Genomic DNA, 25094 nt, shown 5'->3' with positions numbered 1-25094 from the left:
TTCCAATTACCGCTTCTCCGCCAAGTTCTCGAGTTCTGCAGAGGTGTTGTCAATGCCTGCAGCCTTGCCAAGTTTCAGCAACTTCATTGCTGCTACAACATCCTAACAGCAGAGTAATGGAAAGTCACCATCATATGATGAAGTTGACACTGTTAGTGTTTGCACACTTGCATCTCCTGTGCTCTGTAGAGTTCAGAACAGACTAGTCTTGTATTCCTTTTAATGGCATCTTTTTCCTGTGTGAGATAGTTGCTGTCTTTGTCATGAACAGTGCTGACTTTGTTACTGGTTGGTCAAGTCTTTTACCATCTTAAAACTTTGTGTCTTGTTATCAAAGTTTTTCTCAGTGAATTCAAACTGTTGTTCAGTACAGCTTTCTTTTGCATTTTCATTTATTGACCAATTCTCTCTTTTTTTTTAATTGGACTGTACTTCTTTCCTTTATCAGTTTTCCCCCTTTGGTTTTCAGGCTCCTTTTAGTGTGGCAGATCATGAAGATGCTTGTGGTTTGATTCATGGCTTGGGTTTGCAGTATGGTGTTAGATAATCCACCTCCCCCAACCTTCTAGGGATGGAATCCCCACTGCCATATCATCAGAGGTTTCCATGTCAAAGCTGAATGTAACTCACTACAGAAATTTGTTTGAAAAAACCTAAATGCAACTTACAAGGCTGAGAATCTTGTTTGATAAACATTTAGTTTTTGTGCTCAGCTTTTTTTTCTAATGTATTTTTGTATGAGGATGTTTGTTCATATGCTTGTTTATGTGTGTATTTGTGTGTGGGTATCAGGCTCAGCACCAAAATCAAAACCTACACAGCTGTTGTGCTGACCACCTTGTTGTACTGCTGTGAAACATGGACAACGTATCGCCGTCACATTCAACAACTTGAGCAGTTTCACATGAGATGCCTACAAAAGATCCTCAGCATAAAGTGGCAAGACAGGGTCTCCAACCTCCAGGTCCTAGAGAGGAGCGGCCTGCCCAGCATTGAAAGCCTGCTGATCCAGTGCCAGCTACGCTGGACAGGACACTGTCCGCATGACAGACAGCAGGATCCCGAAGATGCTACTGTATGGCCAGCTGAAGGAAGGCCACCATGAAATTGGAAGACCCTGCAAGCGCTTCAAGGACACCTTGAAGACAAACCTCAAAGCCTGTGATATAGACATCGCTTCCTGGGAAACTGATGCCCTTGACCGCTGTCACAACCCATAAGAGGTTGCCCATGAGCCACCCGCACCTTCCCAAACTAACACCCCGACAACACAAAACACAGAGACATAGATAATTCAGCTCAATTCTTTACTGTTGTGTACTTTGAATATCCTGGTCCAGACACACAAATTTAAACACTTAACTACAGCAACACTCTCCTTTAGTTACACCATAGCAGCATGACTAGAACACAGTAGGCCCTAGTAACAGCAGCACAGATCTGCACGAAAAAAAATGTCAGTTCACTTGAACCTAATTCAAGCTCATTCGTTGAAGGCCAGTGTCACTGAACTGGCTTTAGTCGCACGCCTGTAGAATCGGAGAGGGTGAACGGGATGAGGGACTGTGGGTGAGGACGTTGGAAATATGAGGTCGGGGAAAGGAGTGGGAGTGAGGGAGTTTGGAACGGACAGGGCTGAAGGGGAATGATGACCACTATAGAGGCAAATCCTGGAGTTCCATCGGAGTGGCAGACAGGGGAAACCCAAGGAAAAAATCACAGGGAACAAATCTGTAACAGACTCCCATGTTTCTGGAGACTATGCCCTTTTACAAAAAGACTAACCGCCAAACCCCCCCCCCCCCCTTTTTTCATTCAAAAATAAACACAAGAACAATACAATACAGAGAACATGGTTCCATGGCATAACAACAGCACTCTGTTTTTGAATTGATAAAGAAAAAGACACAGAGATGAAGTTTCAGTTTCAGTTTCAGTAGCTCAAGGAGGCATCACTGTGTTTGGACAAATCCATATATGCTACACCACATCTGCCAAGCAGATGCCTGACCAGCAGCGTAACCCAATGCGCTTAGTCAGGCCTTGAGAAAAAAAAAGGGGGGGTGAATAAATAATAGATAAATAAATAAAAAAAACTACTACCACTACTAATAATATGCACAAGGCACAAAAACTTGATGAAGTCAACTATAAGCGTAGATGAAGATAGAGATGAAGATAAACAAGCACACAGAATTTGCCTCTGAACGCTGACAACTCATTATCCCAGCAACACTTCAGAGTACGCCTGTACCGGAGGCACAGTTCCAGCCTCAGACAGTGGAGCTGGAGAGGACTGCTGCAGGCTGTACAGCTTGGCAGGGAGTCAGTTCTCACATAAGTGAATGGCTGTGTCTCTCTCCTCAACCAGCTCCTTGGCTGTCACATCCATCTTTTCTCGTGCAAAGTCATTGATTTCCAGACCTTCCACCACCTCCCACTGCTGGTTGGAAATGCGTACAGGGAAACTGTAGATGATGCCCTCAGGGATTCCATAGGAGCCGTTCGACATCACACCCATCGATACCCATGAGTCCTGCATAGAAAACATGTCGTTGGTTACTCGATACAAATAATAAGAAATAAACAAATTTATTGCATAAAGTTCATTGTCATGCCGATTCCAATGGCTTGATCCTTACACATTCCTGAAGACATTTACCAAGATTGCTTTGTGTGTCACTACAGAACTGTGATCTCAACAGATTGATGCACACTGCTTCAGACATGTCTGCACATTACTGATTTACAAAGACAGACACACACACAGACGGAAGGACACATCTCAAGCACAAATAGACAGCGACCAACCCCCTTAGTTCCGAACCACCAGTCACACATTATTCACAAAGACAGACAGACAGACAGACAGACAGACAGACACAGCCACCAACCCCCTTGGTTCCAAACCACCAGTCAAACATTATTCATAAAGACAGACAGACAGACAGACAGACAGACACAGCCACCAACCCCCTTAGTTCCGAACCACCAGTCACACATTATTCACAAAGACAGACAGACAGATAGACAGACAGACACAGCCACCAACCCCCTTAGTTCCGAACCACCAGTCACACATTATTCACAAAGACAGACAGACAGATAGACAGACAGACACAGCCACCAACCCCCTTGGTTCCAAACCACCAGTCAAACATTATTCATTAAGACAGACAGACAGACAGACAGACAGACAGACAGACACAGCCACCAACCCCCTTGGTTCCAAACCACCAGTCAAACATTATTCATAAAGACAGACAGACAGACAGACAGACAGACACAGCCACCAACCTTCTTGGTTCCGAACCACCAGTCATGCATGTGGTCCACAGCGGCCTTAGCGGCTGACATGGCGCTGGACAGCTTGCGGGCCTGAATGACTGCTGCCCCTCTCTTCTGCACAGTCTGCAACAAGGCTTACAATGCTGACACACCCCTCTCTTCTGCACAGTCTGCAACAAGGCTTACAATGCTGACACACCCCTCTCTTCTGCACAGTCTGCAACAAGGCTTACAATGCTGACACACCCCTCTCTTCTGCACAGTCTGCAACAAGGCTTACAATGCTGACACACCCCTCTCTTCTGCACAGTCTGCAACAAGGCTCTGGCTAACAATGCTGACACACCCCTCTCTTCTGCACAGTCTGCAACAAGGCTTACAATGCTGACACACCCCTCTCTGCTGCACAGTCTGCAACAAGGCTCTGGCTTACAATGCTGACACACCCATCTCTTCTGCACAGTCTGCAACAAGGCTTACAATGCTGACACACCCCTCTCTTCTGCACAGTCTGCAACAAGGCTTTGGCTTACAATGCTGACACACCCCTCTCTTCTGCACAGTCTGCAACAAGGCTTACAATGCTGACACACCCCTCTCTTCTGCACAGTCTGCAACAAGGCTCTGGCTTACAATGCTGACACACCCCTCTCTTCTGCACAGTCTGCAACAAGGCTCTGGCTTACAATGCTGACACACCCCTCTCTTCTGCACAGTCTGCAACAAGGCTCTGGCTTACAGTGCTGACACCCCTCTCTCTTCTGCACAGTCTGCAACAAGGCTTTGGCTTACAATGCTGACACACCCCTCTCTTCTGCACAGTCTGCAACAAGGCTTTGGCTTACAATGCTGACACACCCCTCTCTTCTGCACAGTCTGCAACAAGGCTTTGGCTTACAATGCTGACACACCCCTCTCTTCTGCACAGTCTGCAACAAGGCTCTGGCTTACAATGGTGCACACAGCCACTAACTGAAACACCATTCTTCAGTCATTTTTCACCAGGGATGATATCTTAAAATACTGATAACACAGGGATAAATCATGGAAGTCAGACGATTATGTACAGAAACACCTTCATTTTCCAGTCATCCTTCATCAGGAATGATATCTTAACTCACTCTATACTGCCCGATGACTTCCCTCATTGTACTCTGACCATTTGTTTATGTTACAAGAAAAATATCTAAAAAAGAATGCAATTACATACAGTGGTGAAATTTTGTGATGATATAAAGAATAGAATGGACTGATATTATGCAAAGTTTTAAAGCACTCACATAATTATTGACTGATTTATCATATTTGGAAAAAAAAATCTGTGTTTTTCACAACTGACTTAAAGGGGGTCAGTTTTTCTCATATAACAGAAATATTACAAATGTGGTCTTTTGTAACCATAGACACTTCCTAACTGTAGCATTTGAATGGGCAAATACACATGCGCAGTGGATGGAGTCTCCTGTCAGACCGATGGATGAGTAGGCAGGCAGACTTATCTATTGGTGTGTGTCCTCATATGGGAGAAGAGGCCAATTCTGGATGCACAGCACTTCCCACAGGTGTTGCAAGGGAAAACGTCTCCAGAAGTTGAGCCCTGCTTCCTTCACTCACGCTTCTCCTTAATGGCCAGCGTTCTCTTGTTTTCAAACGTCTTTATGCCACTAGAGCACAGCATCCTCCAGCGAGAGCGGTCAAGGGCATCAGTTTCCCAGGAAGCGATGTCTATGTCACAGGCTTTGAGGTTTTTCTTCAAGGTGTCCTTGAAGCGCTTGCAGGGTCTTCCAAGTTCACAGTGGCCTTCCTTCAGCTGGCCATATAAAAGCATCTTCAGGATCCTGCTGTCTGTCATGCCGACAACATGTCCTGTCCAGTGTTGCTGGCACTGGATCAGCAGGCTTTCGATGTTGGGCAGGCCACTCCTCTCTAGGACCTGGAGGTTGGAGACCCTGTCTTGCCACTTTATGCCAAGGATCTTTTGTAGGCATCTCTGGTGAAACTGCTCAAGTTGTTGAATGTGACAGCGATACGTCGTCCATGTTTCACAGCAGTACAACAAGGTGGTCAGCACAACAGCTGTGTAGGTTTTCATCTTGGTGCTGAGCCTGATGCCTTTGTTGTTCCCCAGCCTGTTGTTGAGTCTGCCAAAGGTGGAGCTGGCCTTGGGGATGCACAGCCATCACTTCTGCATCAAGGGCTCCGTTGCTGCATAGGGTGCTGCCCATGTAGCAAAACTTGTCGACTGACGATCTGTGTGTCATTGATATTGATAGCAGGTGGGGGAGAGGCACTGGCGTTCTGTGAGCTAGCTGGTTGGTACATGGATCGGTCTTGCTGAGGCTGAGGGTGACTCCAAAGCGCCTGCAGGTGGTTGAGAACCTGTCCATAATGAAGTGCATGTCCTCATGGATGTGTGCAGCAAGCACGCAGTCATCAGCAAAGAGGAACTCTCTCAACAGTGCCTCAAACACCCTGGACCTAGCGTGGAGTCGCCGCAAGTTGAAAAGTTTGCCATCTGTGCAAAACTGAATGTAGATGCGCTGGTCACAGTCTTGGAAGGTGTCCATCAGCATGGCAGAGACGAGAATGGAGAACAGTGTGGGTGCCAGGATGCAGCCCTGCTTCACTCCATTTACCACAGGGAACGGATCCGACATGTCAGTATTTTCCTGTACTCTCGCCTGCATGCCATCATGGAATGACGCAATCAGCTGGATTAGGCTCTCTGGGCAGCCGAACTTTAGGAGGATCTTCCAAAGACCATGGCGGTTGAAGGCCTTAGTCAGGTCTACAAAGACCATGTGGAGCTCCTTGTTCTGCTCATGGCACTTCTCTTGCATCTGGCGTACGGCAAACACCATGTCACATGTTCCCCTGCCTGAGCGGAAGCCGCACTGTGCTTCAGGGATGACTGTGTTGGAGACATGGTCAACCAGTCTGTTCAGTATGATGTGGGTGAAGATCTTGCCAGCGATGCAGAGGAGAGAGATTCCATGGTGGTTATCACAGGATGTTTTGTCTCCCTTCTGTTTGTAAATGTGGACAATTGAAGCATCCTTGAAATCCTGGGGGACCTCCTCTCTCTCCCAGATAGACTGGAACAGGGTGGTCAGCTTGTCTGTCAGCACCTCGCCTCCAAACTTGTAGATGTCGGCCTGGATTCCATCCACTCCTGGTGCTTTTCCTGATGTTGTCAGCTTCAGGGCCTTCCGGGTCTCGGCCTTGGTGGGAGGGGCAGCTAGCGAGTCACTGACTGGTAGCTGTGGGAGGGCTGCAATTACCTCGTTAGATACGGACGAGTCCCTATTGAGGAGGGTGTTGAAGTGCTCTGCCCAGCGGGCAAGGATGTCTTTCTTGTCTGTCAGGAGGGTGGTCTGGTCCAAGGCTCAGACTGGGGTTGATCCTGTGACTCTCGGCCCATACACAGCTTGAAGGTCTTTATGTTGTGAGCATCAGCAGCGGACTGAAGCTCTTCAGACTTTCTCTCTCACCAGGCGTTCTTCATCTCACGCTGTCTCTTCTGTATGAGTTGCTTGGTTTGCAAGAACTGGTTCTCCTTCCTCTGGCAGTCTTTATCGGAAATGTGATCCTGATACTGTATATGCAGTGTGTTCAGGAGCTTGGAGATTCCAGAGTTCTTGTCAAACCAGTCTTTGTGGCTCCTCTGTACAAAGCCGAGTGTCAGCTGCTGCTGTGTACACAGCATCTCTAAAGGTGCTCCATACCTCTTCTACATCAGTCGATGCAGAAATTTCTTGGAGAGCTACTTGGATTTGCTGCTGCAGCACGTCCTTGGTGATAGGGAGGCGGTGGATGTTCAGCTTCCTAGGGGGTTTCTGCCTGGCTGGTTGGAGCTTGCGTGCAAGTCTGATGTTCATCTTGCTGCGTACCAGGCGATGGTCCGACCAACAGACTGTTCCTCTCATGCAGCGTGTAATGGAAACATCACCTCTGTCCCTCTGCCGGACAATCACATAGTCCAGCATGTGCCATTGCTTGGAGCAGGGATGCATCCATGTGTTCTTGTACTTGCCCGCTTGTTGGAAGAGGGTGTTGGTGATGGTCAGTCCATGCTGCGTGCAGAGCGAGAGCAAAAGCAGTCAGTTGGAGTTGCACTTGCCAGCGCTGTCCTAGGACTTTTGGCCACGAGGAGAAGTCCACGCCAATGTGAACATTGAAATCCCCAAGGATGATCAACCTGTCCTTTCTATCTACCGCTGAAATGGTGCGGCTGAGCTCCTTGTAGATAACTTCTTTGATGTCATCAGGGTTGGTCATCGTCGGGGCATAGTAGCTGATGACTGTGGAGAAGCGATCCTTGGACAGCTTCAGACGCAGGGTCATCAGCCTATCGTTTATCCCATGTGGAAGGCTGTCAAGCTGTCGTGCAAGTTTGGTTTGTATGGCAAAGCCCACGCCTGAGGTTCTTGGGGTGCCATCTGGCTTCCCAATGCAGTAGAATGTGTAGCCCCCTCCAACTTCCTCCAGCTGGGTTTCACCGGCAAACCTGGTTTCGCTCAGGGCTGCTATGTCCACCTGCTAGCGATCAAGCATTCTAGCAATGAGTGCTCTGTACCTTTCTGGTCTGTCATCTCTGTCTAAAAAGGTACAGACATTCCAGGCACCCAGAGTCAGGGCATGACTCCTGGTTCTTTTCTTCTGTTGTTTTCGACCGCTAGTGTTGGATGTCCAAGTAGGTGCGGTTTCCTACTAGGTACTAGGCACCAACGGCACTGTTCTAAACTGGTTCAAATCTTATCTCACTGATCGATTCCAGTCTGTCACTGTTGATCATTTCCAATCTGAACCCGTTAAAATCGAACATGGAGTCCCACAGGGATCTGTTTTAGGCCCAGTGCTCTTCACACTGTACACTACTCCTCTCGCTGAAATTATCAACCGCCATAATATCAGTCATCATTCTTATGCTGATGACACTCAACTCCAGAAGAGTGATACCCCTGAAAAATTGTTGTCGCTCTTGCAAGAAACATCCAACTGCTTCCTGGACATTCAAAACTGGATGACTAGAAATAAGTTACAATTGAACGCGGACAAAACTGAAGCAATGATCATAGGAACTAAACAAAAAATGTCTTCCATCACAATTGACACAATCAAACTTGGCAGTACATCCATCCCTCTTTCCACGTCAGTCAGGAACCTCGGTGTTGTCCTTGACAATACACTGTCTATGCAAAAATTTATCAGTCAGACATGTCAGTCTTGCTACTGTCAACTGCGACGCATCAGTGCCGTCCAGAAATATCTATCCACTGACGCAACATCTAGACTTGTCGTTTCTCTCATTCTCTCTCGCCTTGACTACTGTAACTCTTTATTGTCTGGTCTGCCTGCTTCATCCATTCAGCCCCTTCAGCGCATACAAAACTCTGCTGCCCGACTCGTCCTCAGACAGAAAAGATCTGAGCACATCACTCCTCTTTTGCAACATCTCCACTGGCTCCCTGTCTCACACCGAATAAAGTACAAGATCAGCACTCTATGTTATAGATGCATTCACAAAACTGCCCCTTCCTATCTCTGCGGCTGCCTTCACCTCTACACTCCATCTCGCTCACTACGATCGGCCTCGGATCCACTCTGTTTACGCATACCCAGATTCAAACACTCGACTATTGGCCGCCGTTCTTTCTCTGTTTCTGGACCTTGCGATTGGAATGAACTTCCTTTTTCGCTTCGTCAAGTCTCCACACTCAGCTCTTTCAAGTCTGGCCTTAAAACCCACCTCTTCCCAAAATAGCCTCCCTTGCCTGCCCTTCCTTGTCTTTAGTTTCTGCAGTATTAGAGTTATGCATGCGTGTGAATGACTCGTGCGAAAGCGCTTTGATTTGTCTCTGCACAAGATCCAGCGCTATATAAATACCATTATTATTATTATATTATTAGGCGAGGCAGGCTTTGTTTAGGGATCCTTTTATCTCCCCTTCCCCATGTGGGGAAAGCAGTGCTGCTCTGATGCTGTGGGAGGATACGGGCGCCGCATCTGCCCCAGTCTACGGCAGATGACCATCACCCCACAGCCGCCTGCGTGCAGAGTCGTGACTAGGAACTGCCAGCAGCATCCTCTGCCTGTCTCCGTTACCACTTTTCCATCGCCGCAGGGCTTGGGAAAGCTGGGTGTTGAAGGGCTAGCTCGGTGTTCTGACATTGGCATGGTTACCTGACCAGCACAGGTGACTTTTTTTTAGTGAAGAGGAATTGTGCAGTCCCTTCCCCACTCTCTCACCTACCGACGCTCACAGTCCCACAGGTGCAGATACTGCCACGTGTAGAACGGCCTCAGCAGGTGCAGGTATTTTCTTCGGAGTTCCGTCTCCTAGGAGGACTTCCAGCCATGGATAAGAGTTCCCCTACCCTTTGGTCATCCTCTTCCAGCCTCCACAGCCGTTGGGAAAGGTTTCCTCCTCCGCCTGGTCCGTCGCTGGGAGACTTCACATGCAGCAGGTAGTACTGGGTTACATGGTACCAGTAGCAAGGGCTATGCCCCTGACCTGACATATGCACAGTGGATTTCCACTATAAAATCAGTTTGCATTCAACTCTGAGCCACAGTACTTGCCAAAGTTGACGGAGACGCCATCTTGTTAAGCGAGTGAGAAGGGTGACTGTACGCTCGCATGTATTGTACTCAAACAAAGGCATTTTCAGCCACATTAAAAGTACAGGTGCACTTTTGGGTGACTGTAGAACAGAGCTGTACCATTTAGTTTTGCACAAAACCTTTAACCTATGAACTATGAATCTTTAAACTTTTCTGTAGTATCAGTATGTGTTCCGGTACCGGAAATAAGTGTGGCGTATAAGCCAGTGTGGCTTATGTATGTATTAAGTTAAATTTTTTCCAAAATTAGTGGGTGCGGCTTATATACCAGTGCGCTCAATGGACCGAACTTTACGGTAATCATGGAAGACAGAAGAGCACTTACAGACACAAATTCATTCTTCAGGTAGCTGTCATCTTTGACAGCCTCAGGAACAGACATCTTCTTGCCATTGTACACCACTTTGGCATGACGAACGTCTGGAAACAGTGTGCTGGAATGGTTGCCCCAGATGATCACATTGCTCACATCACTGTTGGCCACGCCAAGACGAGAGGCTATCTGCAAATACATGTAGGTTTTGAGAAAAAAAGAATGAAAGAAATGAAATAAAAACCATTAAAAAATTTAATCAATCTTTTAAAATAATAGTGGTGATAATAGCAGTGTTTTGAAAGAAGTCAGCTATTAATACTGTCACTAAGTGCATAAATATGTTTGCTATGTAGACTGAAATAAATCATCAGAGTAAAATGGGAGAAAAACTGCAAGTGCATTAACAGTGAATTTTCAATGTATGTATATATCTCCCATACATATCTCCTTTCCCTCCCCCACCCTTTCCCTTCCCCCACCCCTTCCCTTCCCCCACCCCTTTCACACACACCTCCTTCCCCTCCCCCCCCTTTCCCTCCCCCCCTTCCCCACCCCTTTTCCTCCCCAACCCCTTCCCCCACCCCTTTCCCTCTCCCACCCTTTCCCCTCCCCCACCCCTCCCCTTTCCTCCACTACCCTTTCCCCACCCCTTTTTCCTGACCCCCCTCCTGCAACTCCCCCCCCCCCACCTGTGCCTGTGCCCGGTTCTGGTCCAGCCTGGTGAGGCAGGAGAAGTTTTCCCTGGGGATGGAGGGGGCAAAGCGGCTGCAGATGAGAGCATTGGTGTTGGCTGGATTGCCCACCACCAACACCTTCACTGTCTTCTTGGCCCACTTGTCCATGGCGGCGCCCTGTGACTGGAAGATCATGATGTTGTCTTTCAGCAGGTCTTTGCGCTCCATCCCTTCCCTGCGCGGCGAGGCGCCCACCAGGAAGGCAGCGTCGATGTCCATGAAGGCCACTTCCTCCTTCACTGTGGGGATCACCTCTGCCAGATCAGCAAACCAAGCAAAGTCAGTGAAATACTGCTCCTCTACACTGTTCTCACATCTGAAACCTTCACTGTGCATGTGATCAAAACTGGATTGTTTGGGACACGTGGATGTGTGGTGTCACTGAAGGCAATAGAAATCTGGGTGCCCATGTGCTGTCAAGAGAAACAGCTATCATGGAAAAGAAGTGAGTGTAGGACACATACTTTTAGTACTCATATTTTTTTTAATAATAATAATAGACATTTATATAGCGTGTTTCTCCAGAAATACTGCTCAAAGTGCTTTACATTTTATTCCCCACTCCCTGCCTCCCCATTAATACCCCCCTCCACCCCCTACCCTCACCCACTCACACACATGGAAGCACGTGAAAAACTCACGCAACCGAATGTTGGAAAGTACCCACCCACCAATGACACCCTCCAGAAAATGCATCCCTGCAACATGCACCCAGGCACATGAAGGCACGGACACCCACCAACACACACGGCAAACAGCCTCTCCACAGCAAAACATGCACCCAAAACTAGATCACACCAAGATAAAAAAAACAACAACAAACAACAACAACAAAGAGAAAAAAATATTAAAAAATAAAACTGCTGTTACTGCTGTTGAAAAAGATGTGTTTTCAGAGCAGACTTACGAGATTTCAGCGAAACAGAATGACGCAATTTTTTTTGGTGATTTGTTCCACAATGACGGAGCCTGGAAAGAAAAAGATCTTTGACCTTGTTGCTTCTTTTTAACAACAGGGAGTTTTAAAAGCTTGGTATCAGAAGCAGAACAAAGGTGACTAGTTGGAATGTGCAGTTCAAGGAGGTCAGAGAGGTAGCCAGTGAAGAGAGTGGAAGAGAGGAGTAACATGTTCAAATTTGGCAGATCTGAAAATAAGTCGAGCAGCACTGTTCTGAACTCTTTGAAGTTTATCAAGTGACCTTTTTGGAGTGCTGACAAGAACAGAGTTGCAGTAATCAATCCTAGACAAAACAAATTCACAGACTAATGTTTTGGTTGCTTCCATAGACAGGTAATGGCGAATAGAACTAATTCTTTGCAACTCAAGATAAGCTGATTTGCAAATATTTAAAATATGTTGCTGAAATGACAGACTGTGGTCACGACTGACACCAAGGCTCCACACTGATCAGGAGACAGGAATAAGTGTTGTTTACCAGAAGAGAATGAGGGAGAGACAGGTGGTTCATAAATTTCTTGGGGCAAGCAAGCAAGAGTTCAGTGTTTTCATCATTTAGCTGTAGTTTGTTGAAGGTCATCCAAGACTTCAAGTCTGTTATACACTTTTGCATTTGTGTCATCAGTTTATCAGTTTCAGCAATACAAGCCGACTGACAGAGTTGGGTGTCGTCAGCGAAGCTCTCATGCGAGAGACAGTGACTTTTTATAACATCAGACAGTTGGGTAGCATACAGAACAAACAGAATAGGGCCAAGGACTGATCCCTGTGGGACACCAAATGATAATGGAGTTTCATTAGAATATCTGCTATTTACACAGACAGTCTGGGTTTGATTCGTTAAGTAGGACTGAAGCCAGGAAACAGCAAGATCATGAATGCCAAAAGAATGTTTGAGTCTTTCAATGAGAAGTGTATGGTTAATTGTATCAAATGCTGCAGTAAGATCTAAAAGAGCAAAAACAGAAATTTTGTCACTGGTCAAAACCACAGTGAATGTCATTTACAATCTTCAGCAATACTGTTTCAGTACTATGGCCTTGTTGATAAGCAGACTGATGGTGGTTGAAAAGATCATTCTGGACTAGGTGTTTAAGAAGCTTGGAGAGGATGAATTTTTCTAAAATTTTGGAAAGGAAGGACACATTTGAGACAGGTGTGTAATATTTCAGATTGTTCTGATCTAAGGAAGGCTTCTTTATGAGTAGACGCACAACAGCATGTTTGAAAACAGACGGAAAGAAACCAGACAGAAGTGAATCATTAACAACATCAGTGATGTATGGAAGCAGGACATCAAGACATTCAAGGAAAACAGCTGAGGGGACAGGATCGATTTCACAGGACTTTTGCGCTGCATTTAAGTGGATCTTCTTTACAGTTTGTTCATCAACAGGTTCAAACTGAGGAGACACGGACCTTTGTACACACGATCAGCTGCTGGTGTAACCAGGGGAAGAACAGAGTCAAGATTATGGTGTATCATCGTTATTGGTAAAAAAAAAAAAGTCTGCAAATTTCTGTGAGAGTTCTTGGCTGGTATAAATTGTTGGAAGGTGTGTTGTTCTTGCTTTGCCAATAAGAGTGTTTGTAATGTTGAATAACTGTTTGCTTGTTGTGCTTGCCAGAATTTTGCTAAAATGTACTCTTGGCACGATCAACGATGTCAGTTTCTGTTTTGCCAAACAGCCATGAAACTCTAAATGACAGGTGCATGACTACAACAACAGCAAAGTGAATGTCACCTGATACCTACGTTTGAGCAGCGGCATGGCACAGTCCATGAGTTCCATCACAATGCCGTTCAGCACCCCCTGGACTGGCTCGATGTCCAGCAGGGTCAGGATGACAGGCTGCAATCATCAGCACTTGTAGCATCAACACTTTGTCACTTCCCAAGTCTGCACAACATGCATGACTTTCATTCCAGATAATAGCATGGTTCTTTGAAAAGAAAATGTGATCAAAAGGTCTTGAAAGTAGCACACAAGCAAATGAACAGTAGATTCAGGGATCTATCAGATGATCCATTTCCACCATATCTTTAGCATCTACACACACACACACACACACACACACACACACACACACACACACACACACACACACACACACACACACACACTCAAAGAAGTAATTGAACATGCACACAAACACACAGAGGCGGAAAATGGAAATACAAAATTTAATGCATGCTTGCACACATGTAAAATACTTTCACACATACATACACACTCATTCAGACTAACCAAAATGATCACATATGATAATAATTCATGGTACCCACTGTTGATAATCATATGAGTCCTGGACATGGAATGGTATGACCAAAGAAATGCATCTGCCTCCCCTGAGTAAACAAAATATACTTTCTTTAAAAAAAAACCCAACATACATCAATAACAATGAAAATTGTATTTACATGATATCTGACAAAAGACAATTTCACTCGCCATCATATCTCATTTCTAGTAAAAGAAAGAATACATTTTTGAGATGACATTCCACATGAAACTGCTAAATGTAAAAAAAAAAGAAAAAAAAAAAGACTAAAATCTAAGCTATAGTCTTACAATTAATGGATCCATCGTGATTGACATATATGTGCAAATAAACTCACACTCACATACATACATGGACAACATATGGCCCGATTGATTTCACAAAAACGTCAGTCACTAAACAGCATACGCACCTGGTTCTTTCCAAAGACATTTCCTTTTGCAATGGAAAACAGAAGGGAATAGGCAATCTGACCTGCTGCGCCAGTGACACACACTTTAATTGGCTCACTCTGAAACACACACAATGTATGCAGGCATCAACAGTACAGAGGACACTTAACTGAGAAAAAGGTTTTGTTCATGTGTACAAATATGTGCACAAATCTATGTGGCACATATACATGTGAAGTAATTTACGCATGCATATGTAAAGAGTGGTGAGTATTGCACTGACTGAGCAAGCAGACACGGCGCTCTTAAAGAATGATTAAAAATTATCATTCATTGTTATTAGTTTTTGTGGGTGTGAGACGGGGGGGGGGGGGGGGGGGGGGGGAGAAGAGGAAAACAGAAAAGGTAGAAAACTACCAAAAAATGCATAACTTACATGCAATTACATTTATTTAACAGTAACAATTTAAAAATGATAATAATAACCAGAAACCATTAACACAATTACATTAAAGGAATGTAGAAATAGGGCTATGAACTGATGCCTGTGAAAGTTCGACCATAAGAACCTTGTCTGAAATAACTTTCCAAAAATCATCTGCAGAATAGTTATTCTCTTTGAAATACTTGGGCAAGAAGGTACATAACTGCTGACAGTGAAACAAACAATGATGCAAGCTGAACTGCTTACCACAGATGCATGCAACATTTTTAAAATACTTTGTCTTCAGTACATCAAGTTTTATACAGAAGAAAGTAGAGGTTATTAATCTTGTATAGCAAGCTGATGGATTTGGTATCTTTTCTTAAATAATATTCTCAGAGAATAATGCGCCTTTATGTTTTAAAAATTTTTCCTTCCATCAGTTATGAAATCGACCCCATGCTGATTTTTCTAACAGGGTGTGTGCCTCTTTTATAGAAAGACGGACATGTATTTTTGTCAATTTTTCTTAATCCTGTGCTCCTCTTCTTGCTGCTTTATCAGCAGTTTCATTGCCATGAATACCCACATGAGAAGGCACCCAACAAAAACTGACCTCAGTCCCTTTAATCCTCAAACAATGTATCAAATGATTTGCCTCAATAACTAAGTAAGGTCTTGTTTCAAGGCTAAATAATCCTAGAGCATAAAGTACTGATTTGGAATCAACAAAGAATGCTGTTTTCAAGAAAACTATTTGATGGCTCACTAAGTAGTTCAGAGCTTGTATTATAGCAATTAGCTCAGCTGTGAAGATAGAAAGATGTTTTCCAATAAAGTAAGATTTTTCAACCTTAAAGGCAGGAATATAGAAAGCCGCACCAGCATTTTTGTCATCAAGAACAGATTCATCTGTAAATATGTGGAGATGATTCTGATATTTCTGCCATATGAATTCTGGCAGTACTTGTCGTGATATTGATGTTTTCTTCCTTTTTCGTGTCAGAATAACTGATACCAAAATCTGCTTTCAACATTTCCCAAAAAGGAACAGGAGTATGATGTGGTTTTACAGCTAACTCTTTCATGTTAACATCAGATTTTTTTAAAAACAAATTTGAAACATAAGTTGCAACTGTTTCTTGTGATGAAATGGCTTTAGTCTTTTTGGAAAATCAATGTCAGATGTTACTGTCAGTTCATCAGCAATGAAATTTTTTGTCACTGAAGTGTATCTCACAGCAAATTTTGCTGCTGCTAACTCATGATGTTCATTTATGCGAAGAATTCCGGCTGTTTTGTATGTTTCCTGGTTGGCTGCATGAGAGGGCACTCCAAGGGCAATTTTGATAGCCTTACAGTCTACACTTTGAATCTTTTGCAATAGATATTTAGGTGCACTGAAAAATATTTCTTGTGCACAGGCTATCTTAGATCTTACAAGGGCCATGGAAAGATGAATCAGTGTTTTTGTACCCTTTCCCCAGGGTAAGCGGCTTATAATTTTCATAAAATTTATACTTTTCCTTGCCTTTGTTAAGATGTAATCAAAGTGAATGTTCCATGTCAGTTTTGAAGTAAGATAAACACCTAAAAACTTCACCAACTGTTTATAATCAATGATGTCACCAAGTAATCTAAAAATGGGTATGCTAGATGGGTTACCACCTGAAATATAAACAACATCATACATGTTTTTTCAGTCAACAAAGCTAGACCATTTTCAAACGTATAGTTACCAAGGTTACCAAGATCAGATTGATACAAACAATGTATGTAATTCTGTGCTCTTTGTGGGGTTGACTTTTTTAGATTGGCACCCATCCACATACATATATCATCAGCTAGCATACTGTGCTAAAACTACATGATTTGACAATGCCTTTGGGAGATCCTGAATAAGAATATTAAAGAGAATTGGGGCTATAACTGAGCCCTGTGGAATTCCCATGTCAAGTTTATGTGGCAAAGAAGAATGTGTTCCCACCCTTGCTTGAATAATTCTAATAGACAAAAAGCCTTTTATACACCCATAGAGATTACCAGATATTCCAACTGATTTCAGTTTGTATGACAGACATTTGTGCCAAACCTGATTGTAGGCTTTTTTTACGTAAAAAAAACGTTGCTGGGACACTTTTTCTGCGGGAAAACTGGCGTTTTATTTGAGTTGTAATCTTTACTAGGTGTTCGACCGTTGATCTTCCTTTTCTGAAGCCAGCCTGGTTCACTGGAATGATATTGTATTTTTCACAGTAAGTTATTATTCTCAACAGGACTATTTTTCCATTAATTTACTGATATGCGAGGTCAAAGCAATAGGCCTATAGCTATTTTTATTATGTTTAGGTTTTCCTGCTTTTAAAACCAGTACAACTATTGATGTTTTCCATATCTGTGGTACAGTTCCAGATATCCAACATTTCTGATATATTTTGTGTAGGTAAATGATACATTTAAAAAAAAAAGTGTTTTAGCATCTCATTAGAAAGTGCATCGATGCCAACTGAACTTGTTTTTATTGCTAAGGGAAGCTATAGCAGTTTGTAACTTCTCATATGTTGTGTGTGTGTGTGTGTGTGTGTGTGTGTGTGTGTGTGTGTGTGTGTGTGTGTGTGTGTGTGTGTGTGACATTTTAAATCTTAATTTCTCATAAAGTTTTGACACCAGGGCCTAGCATTTATTGTTGTTTTTACAGTATATATTTACAATTTTACAAATTGCTGTTCCCGGCACTTACAAACTGGTTTAACATCAAATGATTTTCCGTTTTCATTGACACAGCTTTTTCATATCCCTTTTCAAAACCTAAAACATTACCAGTACATTAACATGAACTAATTGCGTATTGTTCTGTGGGAGTGAGCATGTACACCGCAAAGAGGTATCCAAAGCATTTGCCACGAATTGAGTTTACACGTAAAATTGGGCACAAAACAAATGCACACACGTGTTCCCAAGGCAATATGGTCTGGCCATCTGTTGTCAGCACCCCGTCTGTCTGTAGTACTAGTGTAGTAGTAGTAGTAGTAGTAGCAGTAGTAGTAGTGGTAGTGTAGGGACTGGCATTTGACTGCCTAGGCCTCTCGGACTTTTTTATGTCCACTTCAATATCGGTCTCCTTTTATTTGTGGGATACATATGTTTTCTTTTACATGTTCTGTAAATCACTCACCAAAGTCAGGAAATTTTTCTTTTAAATTGATGTTCATGTCAAGGAGATTTTTTAACACATTAGTATTTTGTGCAAGTTTAGTTTCGATTGGAAGTGCATTTCATATTTGTGCAATTCTATTAGCTAATGAATTTTTCCTTAGGTTTGTATTACAGGGCTCTGTACAAATTTTCATCATTGAATTTCTTGTACTCTCATAATCTGACATTCTAAAAATATTATTCACATTGACTTCATTATAGCAATTTAACATTTTGTATGTTTCTATTAAATCCCCCCTTAGCCTTCTTCCCCTTAATGAATGCAGATTTAAGTATATAAGTCTCTGTTGATAGCTCACATATTTGCATTCTTTTAATATTTTAGTTGCTCTTCTTTGTACCCTTTCTATAGCTATAGATTGTCTCTTGAGGTATGGGTGCCACACAATATTACTATATTCTAATTGTGATCTAACCAACGTTTTATATAGTTTAATAAACATATCTGTATCTAAATAGGTAAATGTTCTCTTAATTATTCCTATCATCTGGTTGGCTTTATTTATTATATTCTGTATATGTATGTCAAAAGATAGTTTATTACCAATATTATGCCAAGGTCTTTCTCACTTTGACATTTTTCAATGTCCTGTGTGGTGTCTTCTATTATCATATGGTATTCGATTTCTGGATGTTTTCTTCCCATATGCATTACTTTACACTCTGATACGTTAAAATATAGATTCCATCTATCAGTCCAGTCTTGTAACTTATATAAGTCCTTTTGTAGTGTAGTATTATTTTGTGCATTGCCATAAAGTTTAGTATCATCAGCAAATATTTTGCATTTGCTTTCTATACTTTCAGGAAGGTCATTTATGTATATTGTAAAAAGCACTGGGCCAAGTATGCTACCTTGTGGTATACCACTAACAACATTTTCATTTGTTGACATTTTTTCTCCAATTCTAAATCCCTGTGTTATTTCTGACAAGAAGTTTTCTGTCCAATTCAGTATGCTTCCCATGATACCATATGAAGCTAATTTTAATAAAAGTCTTTGATGTGGTACAGAGTCAAATACTTTTCTAAAGTCTAAATTAATTATGTCTACAGGTTTACCCATATCTATCATTTTTGTGAGATCTTCAATTACTTTTAAGAGCTGTGTTGTACACGATCTTCTCTGTCTAAAATCATGTTGACAGTCTGCATACAGATTGTTTGTTGTCATGTGTGATACTATAGCATCCCTGATAAAGGACTCCAAAATCTTATACACAATACAAGTCAAGCTCACTGGTCTGTAGTTTCTTGGTTCATGTTTTGACCCTTATATATATATAGCTGTTACATATCATATCAATATCAAGGCGTGCAGGCCTGACAAGGCCTTTTGCCCGCTTGAAGTGGGGAAGAAAAAGAGAGTCCCCACATATGTCTGTTGCATTTTTTCCAACCTTTCGGTAGGCAAGCAGATTCAAGTGATTTATCTAAAATCATACTCAAAGGAAGACTGAGTGTTGCAGGTTTGTGGGTTTAGTTAACCTAATTACAATCAACACAATTGAATACATACCATATTGACGGCTGAACAATCCACACACTCCTGTGCACTTCCGTTCTCTTGGCGTGTGTAGCAACGACGCTTGGCGAGGGTCAAGGTCGTTGTCTGTGCTTGTGTTAAGAAACGCCGCGTGGGTGGCCGGCATCGCACATACTGTGATGCCAACCACTCCAGACAGATAATCAACGCACACACCAAATCTGCTCAACTTAATGTAGCCGGGTTGGCTGCAATCTTTATTATGGGCCGGCTTAGCAGACGATTTTTGTGACTCGCCGAAGGTTACTAAGGAAGTTTGTAAATCGGTCACAAGTTATCTCCCTTTACAGGGAACCGTATGATTTTTTCATCAATTTGTTAAATTACAAACACTTCCTTATAGATGAGATTATAGTTTTTATGTTATTGGACTTCAGAAAGATCATACTTCTCAACTGTGATGATATCATTTGGCCAGGTAGCCTATTACTCTTAAAATAATATTTATGTGAATGAATTTTGGCGCGATCTTCGAAATCCACTCAGTTGGAACAAATAAAATACCTTCGTTTTCAATAAATCGATATAGTTGCCGTGGAATTTAGATTGTGCATTAAAATGTAAATGATTAAGCTGTCTTCTCGTGTACCGCTTTCCGTGTACACCTAAGTTATAGGCATGCGATAGTACGAAATGTCTGACAGTATTTCGGCCCCACAAAACTATCTCTTCTTCAAGCCATTGGAATTCGTCAGTGACGATTTGAGCAAAATACGTTTTTACAATACCTAGACATTTTTATAGCGTGTCTTGCAGATGTTTGCATTTCTGTTATCAGTCTGATTCGTATCATACATGTATAGTTGTGTTGTAGTTGGTTTAAACGAAGTATTTCATTGTCGATCACAAGTGCCAAAAGCACCGCCAAGCGGTGCCGACACGGGAGCTGTCCGTTGAGTTTTCTCTTTAATTTTGACATCAAAATTCTTTACTATAGAAGCAGATTCTATATATGATTTATATATAGTTGGAAATTCAGGATTTTCAGTTACTTAACTGTTGCAATTATATTACATATCGCGACGTATTAATTGTTGTAATGTACAAAAATGATACATGAACTCCGGCGTTAAAAACTCGTTCATTCAGTGACTCTTTTTGTTTACAGTTTTTAACTACATTATTTTTGTAGAAAATGGTTTAGCTTAAGAAAATGCTCGTCTCTTGTAGTTTTGTGTGATATATAATATGTCTATGTTAGTTCCCCGAGCCGAAAGTCAGAAACCGCTAAATTTGATCAAACAAACACAAGCTTGGCCCCTCAAGGCTCGCGGAGGGCCGGTTTCGTGAGTCGCTTCGCGGCGCTGGCTTTGCGGTTCGGCGGAACAGAATATAAGGATTGAGCGAGTGCCAGACAAATAGAGAACTCTCCTGGTCTGGAAGAATGAGAGAATAAAAGAAGAAAAACCGGCGCACCGCCTTCCCGAGTCTACCGTGCCTGGCTGCAGCTCTCTTCTGCTAACACCTTCTACCTGTCTTCACTTCTCTAACACAACCTTACCACCCCGTCACATGGGTAAACCTATAGACATAATTTATTTAGACTTTAGAAAAGCATTTGACTCTGTACCACATCAAAGACTTTTATTAAAATTAGCTCCATATGGTATCACTGGAAGCATACTGAACTGGACAAAAAACTTCTTGTCAGAAAGAACACATGCAGGTAGTTAAAATTGGAGGGAAAAAAAGTCAACTAACGAAAATGTTGTTAGTGGTATACCACAAGGTAGCATGTACTTGGCCCTGTGCTTTTTACAATATACATAAATGACGCCCTTAAAAGTATAGAAAGCACATGCAAAATATTTGCAGATGATACTAAACTTCATGGTAATGCACAAAATAGCACAACACTACAAAAGGACTTATATAAGTTACAGGACTGGTCTGATTGATGGAATCTATATTTTAACGTATCAAAGTGTAAAGTAATGCACGTGGGGGGAAAATCCAGAAAACAAATATCATATGATAATAGAAGACACCACACAGGACGTTGAGAAACTGACATCAAAGTGAGAAAGACCTTGGCATAATTTTTGATAATAAATCATCATTTGACATACATATAGAAAATCAGTATAATAAATAAAGCGAACCAGATGATAGGAGTAATTAAGAGTACATTTACCTATTTAGATACAGATATGTTTCTTAAACTACATAAAACATTGGTTAGATCACAATTAGACTATAGTAATATTGTGTGGCACCCATACCTCTATCAAGAGACAATCTATAGCTATAGAATGGATACAAAGAAGAGCAACTAAGTTATTAAATACTTAAATCTGCATTCATTAAAGGGTAGAAAGCCAAGAGGAGATTTGACAGAAACTTACAAAATGTTAAATTGCTATAATGAAGTCAATGTGAATAATATTTTTAGAATGTCAGATCATGAGAGTACAAGAAATTCAATGATGAAAATTTGTACAGAGCCCTGTAACACTAACCTATGGAAAAATTCATTAGCTAATAGAATTGCACAAATAAGTGGAATGCACTACTTATCAGTTGAAACTAAACTTGCACAAAATACTAAACTGTGATAAAATCTCCTTAACATGAACATCAATTTAAAAGAAAAAATATTGACTTTGACGAATGAATTACAGTACATGTAAAAGCACACATATATGTATCCCACAAATAAAAGGAGACATATATTGAAGGGGACATAAAAAAAGGCCTTGAGGCCTAGGCAGTCAAATGCCAGTCCCTTTTCACTACTACCACTACTATTACTACTCAGTACTAGTGTTTGCGCGCGGGCGTTTGTCAGTGAATGTTTGCGCGCTTGTACTGACTTCTCAGTACGTGCGTGTGAAGTTACAATGATATACAGCTATAATTTTCTTCTTTTTTTTCAACCTTCATAATGATTATCTTGTGCTCCTGCAAAATTTCAATCTTCAACAGTCCAGCACTATATCCGTACACTTAAGTACGTCGTGTAGTACAGCCTGGGGGAAAAAGAAAACAAATATCAATGAAATAGAAGACCCACACAGGACGTGAGAACGACACACAAGGAGAAAGACTTGGATAATTTAAAAAATCACATTGACATACAATAGAAAATCAGTATAAAAATAAAGCGAACATGATAGGAGTATTAGAGTAATACTATTAATACGATATGTCTTAAACTACATAAAACATGGTGATCACAATTAGAATAAATATTGTGGGCAATACTCTAAAGAATCTATAGCTATAGAATGGATACGAAAAAGAGCAACTAGTTATTAAAGATGCAAATATAGTGCTAATCACGAATTTTATACTTAAATCTGCATTAATTAAAGGTAGAAAGCCAAGAGAATTGAAGAAACTTACAAAAGTTAAATCAATGAAGTCATGTGATAAATTTAGAATGTCAAATAATGAGAGAAAATAAGACATTCAATATCAACATTTACAGACCCTTAACACTACTATGGAAATAAGTGAAAGCGACAAATGATAGTAAGAACATGTACAAAGACGCAACAGCATCACACACACACCATGGTATACATTGACACACACGCGCGCGCGCTGGCACGCACGCCGAACTGAATGCACACATGTAGACACAGATCGTCGAGACACATACACACACTGATGGACACACACACACACACGGTGACACATTCTACACACACGGCACCAGGCTGACCGCGGCATGCACTGACTGATGCATAGTACCGTGTGTGCGGTCTTATACGCACACGGGCATAGAATATGCTTATGAATAGATATATACATCAATGAATATAAGGGTAAATGGTTATGATTATAAATCCCTATGATTTTTCTGTTTTGTGTTTCCTTTTTTCCTTTTCATGATACTCAGTTGCTGCAGTGCATCGTGGTTCATTGTATGTACTTATTTATTTTTAGTTTGAAACCCCCCTCGTCAAAATGTCTGTAAATACTTTTGACAGTGAATAATCATGTCATGTCATGATACTAATACGTCCCCTGCTCCTCCCCCCACCCGCACCCCCCTACCCCCACACGCACTGCTTTACCATGGATTTGTTAAGGATGAACGATTCCATGAATAAGTGGCCGGCCTCTGTTGTGGAAAAAAAGTGACATACCTACTGTTTGTATAGCCAGGGGAATAACTCTAGTAAACTTGCACACAGTTGTGGGAGTTGCTTGGAGAGAGAGATAGAGAAGTTGTTTGATAGTTGTCGACTGCCCTTATTTTCAGGTAAGTTCAGAACATTGAGCGACTACCTATGGTGCAAAAAAAAAAAGAAGAAAAAGTGTGTACAGTCTGGCACTGTTTCATACGCACGCGATCAAATCGATACCCATTCGCATGGTCCATTAGGATGTCCGTGACGCAAACACAAACAGATTGGAATGTTGTGCATTTCGGTAGCTCAAGTTTAGTGTTTTTTACGTCCAGTGCACAAATTTTAATATTCTTCTCCGTTTCAGTTTCAGTGGCCAGCACAGAAAGACTGATAAAAAAAAATGCAGTGTTCCTATATTCTACTGTTTTACAAATTTCAGCAATCCTGAGCCTTTCAACCATAGCTGCCGTTTTTCAGACGGCATGTAAATCTCATAGCCACGCACAGTTGTGGCTGTGTGCAACACATATATTCACACACAAATATATGTATATACATACATACATACATGTATACATACATACATGTATACATACACACACACACACACACACACACGCATTCATGCATATACATACATGCACATACATACATACATACATAGTGATAGTATCATACATATATACAAAACTTAGACATTTGTTTATCAGTTATCACTTGTGAAAAGATAATTTTGAGAGAAAAAAGATGTTATTGCAACAACTGATGATAAAAAAGACAAAGGAAATTGTGGTCATGGTATTCATTCACTCATCCTTATACACCACTGCTTGTTACTATTAAAAAAGAAGAAGTGAAAAATACTTACTGAATGGAACACACACGCTAAGCAACAAGTACACAGAAATAAAAGTGAAGGGAGTGGAGGACCCCAGATAACAGTTTATAAATATTTACATAAATTGATATTGAAAACTTATCAAGTACATAAATCAAGAAGAAAAAACCCTCGAAGGTTCAAAAATATATTTATGTTCATGCCACTTACAGATTATGACACAACCTTTATAATAAACTGTCTCTCCCTCCCCCACCCTTTCTATCCCTTTCTCTTGCTTAGACATATATATCACACCCAAGTACCGAAACTTCATTAAACTTAATATATTAAAAACACTTAAATGAAATTCAACCTCCCACTCACACAAACACCCACCAAATCACTCCCAACAC

General features: G+C 41.8%; 2 protein-coding genes across 5 annotated transcripts in view; one reads left to right on the top strand and one right to left on the bottom strand.

Moving 5' to 3' along the window:
- Positions 1–1293: 1293 nt before the first annotated feature.
- LOC143295675 (malate dehydrogenase, cytoplasmic-like) lies at positions 1294–19898 on the bottom strand. Of its 3 annotated transcripts, XM_076607289.1 has the most exons (7): positions 19756–19896; positions 14617–14715; positions 13678–13774; positions 10919–11217; positions 10239–10415; positions 3298–3411; positions 1294–2536 (listed from the first exon to the last, which is right to left on the bottom strand). In XM_076607289.1, exons 1-7 carry the CDS (start codon positions 19756–19758, stop codon positions 2327–2329), a joined length of 999 nt encoding a protein of 332 aa, XP_076463404.1. In that variant the 5' UTR covers positions 19759–19896; the 3' UTR covers positions 1294–2326. The 3 variants fall into 3 exon arrangements, with proteins under 3 accessions (XP_076463404.1, XP_076463405.1, XP_076463406.1); XM_076607290.1 differs by lacking the exon at positions 19756–19896 and having other exon boundaries at positions 13678–13822; XM_076607291.1 differs by lacking the exons at positions 1294–2536; positions 3298–3411 and adding an exon at positions 4062–4217 and having other exon boundaries at positions 19756–19898.
- The window catches only part of LOC143295674 (WD repeat-containing and planar cell polarity effector protein fritz homolog), a 77502-nt gene continuing 63627 nt past the window's right edge, over positions 11220–25094 (top strand). Inside the window, exon 1 of one of the 2 annotated variants that reach the window (XM_076607288.1) lies at positions 11220–11242. The gene's annotated coding sequence lies outside the window, so the exon portion shown is untranslated. Of the gene's footprint in view, positions 11243–23919; positions 23993–25094 lie in introns of those variants that run through there. The other variant, XM_076607287.1, reaches the window with a different exon arrangement.

Source organism: Babylonia areolata, chromosome 21 (genome assembly GCF_041734735.1).
Source record: "Babylonia areolata isolate BAREFJ2019XMU chromosome 21, ASM4173473v1, whole genome shotgun sequence".
Lineage (NCBI taxonomy): Eukaryota > Metazoa > Mollusca > Gastropoda > Neogastropoda > Buccinidae > Babylonia > Babylonia areolata.
Note: the sequence above shows the minus strand (reverse complement) of the source record. Positions and strands in the feature narration are given on the sequence as shown.